Here is a 10,637-nt window from a genome sequence, read left to right as displayed (position 1 = left end):
GGGCTGCCACTCCACCCAGACGCCTAAGTCCCCTGAGGCAGAAGGGAACTACTGCTTGGCCTCCAACACTGAGACGCCCTTACCCCCACCCCCGAGCCCTTCTCTGGGTTCTCCTCCCCACTTCTGCCAGCTCCGCCCCGGCTAGCACCACCCCGGCTCCGCCTCCCAACAGCTCCACCAGTCCGTCCCCAGCAAGCCACGGCTCCGCCCCCCAACCACCCAACCAGTCCCGCCCAGCTCCGCCCCGGCTCCGCCTCCCAAACATGGCTCCAGTGCTGCCCCAGCACCGCCCAGGCTTTTCCTGCCAATCACCCCATCAGTCCCGCCCCGCTCCGCCCTGGCCACGCCTCCCAGCCACACCCACAAGTCCTGACACGCTCCGCCCCGGCCACGCCTCCCAACCACCCAACCAGTCCTGATCTGCTCCGCCCCGGCCAGGACACCGAAGCGCTCCACCAGTCTCCCCCCCAGCTCCGCCCGCGCCCGGCCCCACCTCATAACCAGCCCACCAGTCCCAATCTGCTCAGACCCGTCTCGGCCCCCAACCACCCCACCAGTCCCGCCCAGCTCCGCCCCGGCCACGCCTCCCAACCACTCCACCAGTCCGGCCCCAGCACCGCCCCGGCTACGCCTCCCAACCACTGCACCAGTCCTGACTTGCTCTGCCCCGGCCACGCCTCCCAACCGTTCCACCAGTCCAGCCTCGCTCCGCCACGCCCCTACCTCCCAAGCGCCCCCACCAAATCCGCCCAGCCCCGCCCCGGCTCCGCCTCCCACCTGTCCACCGAGCATTTCCCTAACTCCGCCTCGCTCCCCTGCAGCTCCTCCTCCCAGCTATAGCACCAGTCCACCAGCTCCTCCCCAGCTCGCCCAGCTCCTCCCCCAGTACGGTCAGGGGTCCCCAGTGGTCCCCTGGCCCGCCACACTCCACCCTAGCCCTGCCCCAGCTCCTCCTCCCAGCGATCCCGCAACTGGCGCTACCCCTCCCCAGCCCCAGCCTGCTCCTCGAAGCTACCCACCAGCCCTGCCCCGCTCGTCCCCAACTCCTCCTCCCAGCTTTCTCCGACACCGCTCTGCTCCGCCGCAACCCCGCCTGGCCCCTCCACAGCTCCTGCTCCCAGGTTTCGCCCAGCCCCACACCCCTTTGGCCGCTCCTTCACAAACCTCCGCCAGTCCCTCCGTGCCCCTTCCCAGTTCCGCCCCGCTCGACCGCAGCTCTTCCTCCGCGCCGTCCACCAGCCACGCCCCACTCCTCCCCCCGTTTTGCCTTTCCGGGGTCCCCCTCCCTGCCCTACGACTCCGCAGGTCCTCACCCACAGTGGTCCCCCAACTCCTCCCAAGTCTCCACGTCCAGTTCCACCTCCCCAACGTAATCCCGCTGCACCCCAGCTCAGCCGTCCCACTTTCCTTAGCTCCACCCGCCCCTCTCCAGCTCCTCCACTCAGCTCCGCCCCGCTACTCCCCAGGTCACCATCCCCGGTGGTCCCCCAGCTTCTCCTGTGCCGCCTCCCCACGCTCCGCTTCCCCAGCGCTCCCCAGATCCCCCCTGCACCTCCGCTGGCTACCCCTCCTCAGGCCCACCCTGCTCTTCGCACAGCTCCTCCTCCGCCAAATCCCCCCCGCCCAGCTCAGTTCTAGCTCCCCCCCAGCTCTTTCTCACAGCCAGAGCCCACTCCTCTTGCAGGGACGCCCCAGCTACTCCCCGAAACCTGACTCACAGCTCCTCCCCCAGCTCCTTCCCACAGGCCGCCCGCCCGAAACCCTCCCCCGGCCCCGCCTCCGGTAGCCCCGCCCCGCTGACCCGTCCCCAGAGCGCCCACCCCGCCCCTTCTCGCCGCGCCCCCATTTCTTTTCTCACTTCCGGTTCCGCTCCAGCCGCCGGTGCCAACCTCCCCACCGGGCGGGAGCGTCCCCCGCGAGTCGCGGCGCGCTGAGTCCAAACACGTCTCCTAGCTGCCGGGGCTGGCGCGGCTCTGTGCGTGCGCACGTGAGTGCGTGTGTACGTAACGGCTTGGCTGCGGGCCTCCGCGCTTGCGCACGGGCCTGTTCGGCCCCTCCGTGTGCCTGCGTGGGTTCGAGCCTGCGCACACGCCGCAGAGAAGGGGCGCCGGCGCCTGAGCGAGCCTGTCGGGTGAGGGGCCGCCGGCGCCTGAGCGAGCCTGTCAGCGGTCCCCGGGGCCGGGCCGCTCCGATGGCCTCAGGGGGGCCGCGGCGATGGCCCGAGAGCCACGATGCGGGCGGAGCACTCTGTCCTCCCTCCGCGGCCAGCGTCGTCTCGCCGGCGCGTGGGAGGCGGTGGTCCTGGCGCTGGTGGCGTCGGTGGGTCCCTCGGAAGCGGCCGATCCCGCCCAGTGGCCGCAGCCGGGTCCGCCGAGGGTGCCCGCGCCTCCGTGCCCGGACCCGCCCGCCGGCAAGAGAGCCGGGAAGCCGGTGCCGCTGAGGCCTGCTCGGCCCTCCGCGGGCCGGTACCTCTGGGCTGGGGTTTCCCGGGCCGGGGCGGGCGGGTCTGGGAGCATGCACAGAGCTGCCCAGGCCACCCTTCCCTGTCCCCTCCTCCCGCCACTGTCACAACGCCCGCCATCCTTCGAAGTGCCCGGACCAGCGACGGGCCTGTGCGCGTAGAAGCAGGAGCACGCCGGTCCTCCCGTCACCAGCCCTCCCTCACTGTGTCCCTCCCTGCCTCCCCTGGGCCCTGGGCTGTGACCTACCTGAGGTCCCCCGGCTGTGCAGCTGTGCGGTGTTAAGCTGGTTGCCTGTGGCGCTCCTCCCGCTGGGGCCGACTCAGGATTTTATTGAGGGGAACGGGATTGTGGGGTCCCCAGATCTTTCCCCTGAGACAGTGGGAGGGGGTGGGGTCATCTGTCTCCTGTCGGATAAGGGGTCTGCTAGGCTGGAAGGACACGATCCGCTTCCAGGAGAGGATCTTCTCTGCTGCTGCTGGCTGGGGCGTCAACGTGATGAGCAGAACCAAACCTTGAGGGAGGTGTTTCCCATGCCAGGGGCCCTCCTGAGTCCCAGTGGTCCCCCAACCCTGCTGAGTAGAAAACCTGTTCCGGCACATCCGCCAACGTTGTCCTTTTCTACCTAATGACTTTGTCTTCTCCCCGCCACCCACCCCAGTCCTTGTGCAGGTGACGAAGCCCGGACCAGTGGAACAGCGTTTCCTGCTCAGACCACAAAGCAGGTACTCTGCGGGATGGGGCAGGAGGGCACCCTTACAGTTCCATCCCTCGAGGGGCTCCGTCCACACCGTTCCGTCCTCCTTGTGGTTTTGTGGCCCCGATGACAAAAGGGTTGGCCAAGAAACTGAATGGCAGACACGAGGCAAACCCGCAGCCCGGTTATCGACCCTCGTAGAAGAAAGAGAAAGGGCCAGGCCACGGGGGGACATCCAGCCTCCCTCGTGAATAATCCGGACCCAATGAGCAGGGCGACCCTCTGTCACCCGTCGGGTTGGCCGGGCTGGAACAGGGTAACGGTGCTCAGGGCCGACAGTGGAGGAGGGAGGACGTGGAACCCTTGCCCGTGGTTGGCGGGGCGTACACAGGGGAGCCTTTGGGGAAGGTGGTCTGCCGGCCTGTACATCAGCATCTCAGGTGCGCATGCCGTGACCCTGGCCACCTTCTAAAGAGGTCCTCTGCCCGCGAGTGTCCGTTGTGACATCCTCTGTAGTGGCGGAAAGTACACAGCAGCCTGGGAGTCTCCATCAGTAAGGGAAGAGTCAGCAGATGGAGGGACAGCCAACAACGGGAGGCCACACAGGCAGTGCAAAAGATGACAGATGACGATGTCCAGGCATGCAGGAACGCGCTGGACGTGCCCCGGCTGGAGAAAGCACTGTGCGCCCTGCGGAGATGTCCGGGACGGAGCTTACTCCTACCTCTGAATTAGTCTGCCACGGAGGTGGGAGCAGACTCCCACAGACTGGGTGGCTTAAGGAGCAGAAAGGAATGGCCTCCCGTTTCTGGGGGCTGGAAGTCCGAGCTCTAGGCGTCAACTATATTCACCTCTTCCGAGAGCCGGGAGAGCACGTGTTCCGTCCCTCCCCCGCAGCTTCTGGTGGTTTCCTGGCCATCTGTGGCCTCCCCTAGCTGGTGGATCGCGGCCTGCCTCTTCACATGCCTGTCCCTGAACTTCACCCTTTTATAAGGACACCAGTCATACTGGGTGAGGGTCTGCCGAGCTGAGCTCATTTGAACTCAGAGGGTCTGTAAAGACCTTTTCTTTATACGGAAGGTTACGTTCTGAGGGACTGGGGATTGAGGCTTCCGACCTGCGGATTGGGCGGGAACGTGATGCAACCCACAAGGACGGATAAAGGCCCTGAGGGCGGGATGCTCTGGGCCTGAGCCCGGGATGGAAGGAAGGCCTTTGTGGCTGCAGGGTGGTGAGTAGAGGGGAGAAGGGAGCAGATAGCGGGGGGTGGGGGTGAAGATCACGTGGGGCCTTGAGGCCCTGGTGACAAGTGTGGATCTGTCCTGGATGGGACAGGCGGCGCCTCGGAGGTTCTGGAAGGGGAGTGACAGGATGGATCACTCCTGTACCAGAACCGCTCTGTCCACGGTGCAGACACTAGCGTGCTGCACGCCCACGGTGAGTCCGAGGATGATCGGGAGACCGCCCGAGAGGGCAGCGGGACCTGGGGAGACTTGGACTAGGATGGTGGCCGTGGCGACGATGGAGAGGGGTCAGGCTCTGAGGAGGTTGGGGGCGCGGCGCCCTTGTGATGTGAGGGCCCCGGGCAGGAGGGGGAGCCCGGGCAGCTGCTGGGTCGGGGACTGGAACGACACATTGATGGTGAAACCCCTTGCAGAGGGGGAACGGAAGTGGATTTGAGGGTGGCGGTGGTTGGGGACCTGAGGCTGCTGGCTCTGGGAGGTGGAGACGAAGCGGGAGTGGCCCGTGTGGAGGGGGACGGAGCAGGCGAGCCTGCAGTGTGCCAGTCTGAGAAGAAGGGAGGGAGGGGTGGTTAAGGGCACCGACCGGGCTGTCGGGCCACGACTTAGATGAGGACAGAACAGGCACGAGGCGGGTCACTGGTGCGTGGGGTGGCCCGTGTGTTCCTGGAACGTGGGGGGTGGCACACGGCGAAGGGGCAGAGGCTGCGAGTGTAGACTAGTGTCCTGGGGACCTCTGCCGTGTGGAGATTCGGAGAAGGCCTCAGGAGCCGGAGGCCTGTGTGGGCTGGGGGAGGGGGCGGGTTGGGGGGAGTCTTTGTCCTTGTGGTGAGGGCTACACAGGTGTGGCAAACCCAGGGGCCTCCCCATGTGTGCTCTCCTGGGGCTCAGTGGCCTCTGTTGTGGCACTGACCACATGCTGTCCTGGCCCTGCCTTTGTCTAGCCGTCTCCACCCTCCTGCGCCAGCTCGCCAGAGACTCCGTCTGCTGGACAGGTCGTCGTGAGCACCGGCCCCTTCCTTTGGGCGCGTTAGCTGACCGTGTAGTGGTAGAAGGAAGGAGCCAAGGCTCTCTGCTCCCCAGCCAGGTGGGTGGGGTCTCGGGGTGACCCGTGGGACGCTGGGGAGAGGTCTTGCCCGCGGGTCATGAGCGGGGAGCGCCGGGCATGATGCTCTTTGACGTGCGTGGTTCCGTGTTTCCGCAGGCCAGTGAGGCCCCGGAGCTGTAGGGAGATGAAGTTCGGCTGCCTCTCCTTCCGGCAGCCTTACGCAGGTTTTGTCTTAAATGGGGTCAAGACCGTGGAGACGCGTTGGCGTCCTCTGCTGAGCGGCCACCGGAACTGTACCATCGCCATCCACATTGCCCACAGGGACTGGGAAGACGGCGCGTGGAGGAAGCTGCTGGCCGAGAGGCTTGGGATGAGCCCCGCTCAGATTCGGGCCTTGCTTCGGGAAGGGGAGAAGTATGGCCGCGGTGTGATAGCGGGCAAGTGACCGGAGTCCAGAGGCTGCTGGGACATCTCCGAGGGCTGCCCCCCAGCGTCTGGCTCCGGGTTGGGTGGCTTGTCTTCTTTAGAACTGCTGGGTGCCCGGGCCGTGGTTTCTTTAAGCAACGCACCCTTCAGAGGGGCAGCCGGGGACCCTGGGCTCGGGGGCTGGGGGTCGCCTGGGACCCACCACCTCGGGGGAAGCCTGCCTCCACTCTGGGCCTCGGTTCCGTTCTTGATCTTGGAGGCAGGGACAGGTTCCCAGACTCCACGTGGCATTTGCCTGTGGGTGTGTATGTGTACACCCCTGTGTTTGTGCTCGAGCGCGTGTGTCTGTGTGTGCACGCACGTACACGTGGCAGAGACCCTGGGAGGCAGTTTGGGGTAGCCTCCAGACTCGGGCTGTTGCCTGGCTTTGCGGGCGATGCCCCAGCCCCATGGTCCCCGCATCCTAGATAAGTTCCCTGGAGGGGTCGGGTCCCACGGCTGTACCTGCCACCTGCCGAAGTGCTTGGGGACCTGACGGACTCTTCCTCCTGGCGTCGGGAGCCCTTCTGATCTCTGCCTGCTGCCCTAAGCAAGTTGGGCAGGGACCTGCCCAATATTTGGGTGTGGTCATTGAGGACAAGGCCCTCCACTTCCTTTCTCTCCCTCCCTCGGCCTCACCCAGAATTCCCTGAACAGAGTTTGGCCATGTTGCAAATGCTCCGTCAGAGGGGCCCAGCATATCCCGTGTCCCCTCGGTGAGACTCCCTTAGTCTCTGGTGCTTGGAGCGATCGATAGCTGTGTTCTGCAACAGGTGGGCCTCGGTTTCGGGAGGAAAAACCACCGTGTGCTTCTCTTTGCGCATAGGGCTTGTTGACGTTGGGGAAACTTCGCTGTGCCCAGAAGACTTAGCTCCGGAGGAGGTCGTGGAACTGGAAAAGCAAGCTGTCCTGAGCAGCCTGAAGCAGAAGTACCTCACTGTGCTTTCGAACCCCAGGTGGTTGCTGGAGCCCATCCCCAGGAAAGGTGGAAAGGACATCTTCCAGGTAGACATCCCAGAGCACCTGATCCCCTCGGGGCGGGAGGCCTGAGGAGTGGGCAGGCTTAGGGAGGAGCGCTGGGTCCTGCCCCCGGAGCTGAGCGTCAGACGGCGACAGCAGCGTGGTCTGGCTTGGCCCCGCTGCGGAGGCCGCTATGGCTGCGTGCTGTTCGTGGACCCCGATTTCCGCACTCCCGTGCGGGGACAGCTCGGCCGGACTTTCCTTGGGAGCTGCGCCTCTGGGCTCCTCGACAGCCTCAAGGACCCTGACCTTCAGGAGAAAGGGCAAGCTGCCATAAAGGCCTTTGCACCTCAACTAATTTGGATTGTACAAAGAAATCGGTTTGAAGAGAACGAGTTAGTGTCTCCCCCCTTCTCGTTTCTGGTCAAAAGTCAGCGAGGGCTTGAACAGCATCCAGGGACTGTTGTGGAAGGCAGGCCCGGGAGTGGCCAGCCACGTCGGCCCCCTTCACGGGGACGGGGACATCGGACTGAGAAACCGAGCACCCGCCCGTCCTCTCAGATGACTGTTGCTCTGTTGTAAAAGCGACCCTTGGCCCATGAAGTATGCATGTTCCACACAGGGCACGGCTGCGTCGTGTGCAAGGGACCCTAAATACAGCCCTGATGGGAGAGTGAGTGAGTGGTGGGGGTTCTTTGGTGGCGAACCTTTTGTTGTTGCTGTTTCTGGGTTCCCTGCAGAGTTTCTAGTAGTTGTTCTCTCTGGGGATGCCGGGCCACCCTTGCCCCCCTCCGGCCATTGACCGGAAAGGTCTGTCTCTTCTGAACTAGCCTAACGGCATCCTGTGTCCCTGCTCCGCGGTGGGCCTCTTTGGAAGGCCCCTGGCACTCGCACTCGGCTGCCGATCAGAAACTTGCCAGCATCACGAGGGGACCCATGAGGAAAGGCCCTCCTGTTTCAAACTACATGAATGCTGTAAGGGGACACCACCAAGGTCAGGGGTGAGGCCTGCTGTCTTCTCCTGACCGGCCTGCAAGGCTCCGGGCCAGATCTTCCTGGGCCTTCCTCAATACTCGTAGCCAGCTCCTGGGCTGAGTGTGTGATAGCGCTGCTGCTTCAGAGAAAAGGGGACCCACCGGCACCAAAACCTGTCCCGGGCCAGGATTCCTAGCCTCCCCAGGGTGATCCGATGAGGCGTGTGTAGTATCACAAGTTGAAAAGAACACAGACTCGCCGTTGTCGTTTGATTGTTTATTTACTCCTGCGGAGTTTTGCTTTTCTTTATTAAAGCCAAAAACAGATTCACGGTTATACAGTAGTGATTTTTACTTGTCACCGGTGGCCTGTGAGCTTAGGGACCTGGATTGTCCTTGAAATGTTCACAGAGGGCACACCTGTAATCTGAGGAGCCCTCCTCCTCCTCGTTCTCGTTCTCACTGGGGACCTCGTCTGGGGACATGACCGAAAGGGCAGCCATCAGGATGGAATAGCAGGTGTTGTACAGCGACATCACTGACCCGTAATCTGGGTAGGGTGCGGGGGCGGTGGGCAGCTCCCCCGCGCCCTCCCTTCCGGTGGTAGCGGGGGGCGCAACTGTGTCATTCCTGGAGGTGCCCTCCCCACACGGGCCGCCCTGCTCCCCGGAGGCAGGATTCTCCGTGTCATACCCCGCCGCACTGCTCAGGGACCAGATACCAGAGAAGGTAAAGGACCCGGTGCCACTGGGTCCCGGAACATTTGGGCCTTCTTTGGGGGCTGCCTTGTCCTCCTTGGTGGATTCCTTGTGATGGATTCGTGGGGACCGTCTTGTAGGTACCACGGGCTTCTTTCTCTTTGACGGTGTTGCGCCGCTCCCTGGCCACCCGGTGACAGTTCTCAGGTCACTTTTTCTCTGAATATTCTCCAGCAGCCCTGGCTTGTCTCGCTGAAAGCTGGAGTTGCGGTAGAGCTGGAATGAGATTCATCATTTTAGACATTCTGGAAGGAAAGAGCCGTGTCCCCTGCTGCCCCCGCCGTCGCCGCCACCACGGCCACGGCTGTCCCTGCTGCCATCACTGCCCCCACCCCGACCACCGCGAGCATCGCCGCAGCCACCGCCTCCGTCGCCGCCACCACCGCCCCCACCACTGCCACCCCCACTCTCGCCCCCTTCTACCCCCACCACCACCACTGTCCCCACCACCGCCACCATCGCTGCCGCAGCTGCCACCCCCACTCGCGCCCCATCTACCCCCCCCACCACCACCACAGCTACTCCCTGCCCTCCCCCCGCCCAGGGCAGTCTTAATGGTCCAGTTCTACTAGGGAGAAGAGAGGCTGCCTGTGAGCTTCACTATGCCCTAGACCCTGAGCTCACAAACGACCCAGAATGCATAGGTTAAGGTGCTCACATACCTGTGTGACGTTCCCTGGCCTCTGTTGAGGCATAGAGAGATACGTTAATTGAAATACTCTTAAGAAATGGAACCCTTTCATTAGATTGTTCATCTGGGTCTACTAGGAGAGTGTCAGGAGGACAGAAAACATGGGAAACGCAAGAACTTTCTACTTTACCATCGTTTTCCTGTTCCCTGGGGCATGAACCGAAGGGTTGTTTGGGCGTATTTTGCTGAACCCGTACAGGTTCATTAGGCGGATGAACCCCTTCAAGCTGTCAGTTTCAAAGATTCTCTCCGGGCCCCTGCGGTGGAGAATCTCCCTCTGGAAAAGGTCTTCATCGATGATCACGGTGTCGCCATCGTCATTCCAGCACACGGACGTGAAGGTGGTGTCCTCCACGATCCTCCAGAGCCTTCTTGGGAAGGCGAGCCCGAAAATGTTTTCTCCCACGTTGTAGGCGCCGCGGTTTGGGGCCGGTGGCGGTGGGTTGTCTCGGGGGCCTGGATCTCGGCTCACGGCTGGACCCTCGTGCCTCTCCAAATTCCGGGAATCCAAATTGAGGTGCAGGGAGGAACTGGACGGGACCTCTCCTGCCGACTCCCCATCACCGGGAGGAGCCAGCATGACTTGGTATATGCCGTCGTTACTCTGACTAGCCATGGAGCTAGTCTAGATCAAGAGCATTTTCACCCTGAGGCCGTCTTGCTAGACTCTTGAGTCAGAAATGCCTCCAGCCAAGACAGGATGCCCAATATATACTGTTCACGAAATTCTAGAATTGCGTAGTGGGGCAACCGGGTGCCCGGGTCATCGCCCTCTTTATCTGTCATGTGATGTCACAAAGGTGGCTCCGAGCTGGTCTGGAGAGGGAACCCTGGCCAAGTGTGGGGGCGGGACGGGTACAGGCCCCCAGCTTCTCTCTTTTCTACGAGTATACAGAAGCGTGGTTTGAGTTCTCCAGAAAGGCTCCTGGCTACAGCCAGGCACACTGTTTCCCGGGGCCAGGCGCTGGATGGGTAGAGAAGCCATGATTCCAGGTCCACTCCCACTCCCTGAGGACGGGGGAGACCTGTTGTTGGCCTCTCGGCTTAGCTCAAGGGCCAGGCCCTGGTTAGTCCTGGCTTGACTACCACCAAATCCGTCCCAGTCGGATGGGCCCTTGGGGGACTGTATCTCTCAGAAGATGGCAGTCCCTAGCGGTCTAGCTGGCCTGGTCTCAGTTCGTAGCCCCCCTCTTCTGGCTGCCCCCCCCCGCAATTCCTGCTTTGGTCTCTTCCACCTGCTTCTGTTGGTCCCTTGGTCCTGCTCAGATGGGCCTGAGCAAAGAGTCCTTTTATCTCGCCCCTGGATCCAGTGTTGCCAGAGTAGGGCTGAGCTCGGCAGGGCGA

General features: G+C 63.1%; 3 protein-coding genes across 8 annotated transcripts; 2 read left to right on the top strand and 1 right to left on the bottom strand.

Moving 5' to 3' along the window:
• Nucleotides 1-263: 263 nt before the first annotated feature.
• Nucleotides 264-1,786, top strand: LOC122897534 (vegetative cell wall protein gp1-like). Its single transcript, XM_044235780.1, has 2 exons — nucleotides 264-319; nucleotides 439-1,786. The coding sequence occupies exons 1-2, from the start codon at nucleotides 264-266 to the stop codon at nucleotides 1,784-1,786; spliced, it is 1,404 nt and encodes a 467-aa protein (XP_044091715.1).
• A 205-nt stretch (nucleotides 1,787-1,991) lies between these two features.
• On the top strand, nucleotides 1,992-8,851 carry EOLA2 (endothelium and lymphocyte associated ASCH domain 2). 6 transcript variants are annotated; one of them, XM_044234809.1, is made up of 6 exons: nucleotides 1,992-2,131; nucleotides 3,121-3,184; nucleotides 5,342-5,484; nucleotides 5,602-5,882; nucleotides 6,737-6,915; nucleotides 8,777-8,842. In XM_044234809.1, exons 4-6 carry the CDS (start codon nucleotides 5,630-5,632, stop codon nucleotides 8,825-8,827), a joined length of 483 nt encoding a protein of 160 aa, XP_044090744.1. In that variant the 5' UTR covers nucleotides 1,992-2,131; nucleotides 3,121-3,184; nucleotides 5,342-5,484; nucleotides 5,602-5,629; the 3' UTR covers nucleotides 8,828-8,842. The 6 variants fall into 6 exon arrangements, with proteins under 6 accessions (XP_044090744.1, XP_044090740.1, XP_044090742.1 ...); XM_044234805.1 differs by having other exon boundaries at nucleotides 3,121-5,484; XM_044234807.1 differs by lacking the exon at nucleotides 1,992-2,131 and adding an exon at nucleotides 2,142-2,319 and having other exon boundaries at nucleotides 3,121-5,484.
• A 563-nt stretch (nucleotides 8,852-9,414) lies between these two features.
• HSFX4 (heat shock transcription factor family, X-linked member 4) lies at nucleotides 9,415-9,909 on the bottom strand. Its single transcript, XM_044235779.1, has one exon. It carries the CDS (start codon nucleotides 9,907-9,909, stop codon nucleotides 9,415-9,417), a length of 495 nt encoding a protein of 164 aa, XP_044091714.1.
• Nucleotides 9,910-10,637: the final 728 nt, after the last annotated feature.

Source organism: Neovison vison, chromosome X, assembly GCF_020171115.1.
Source record: "Neovison vison isolate M4711 chromosome X, ASM_NN_V1, whole genome shotgun sequence".
NCBI classification, from domain to species: domain Eukaryota; kingdom Metazoa; phylum Chordata; class Mammalia; order Carnivora; family Mustelidae; genus Neogale; species Neogale vison.
This window is presented reverse-complemented; position numbering and strand designations above follow the sequence as displayed.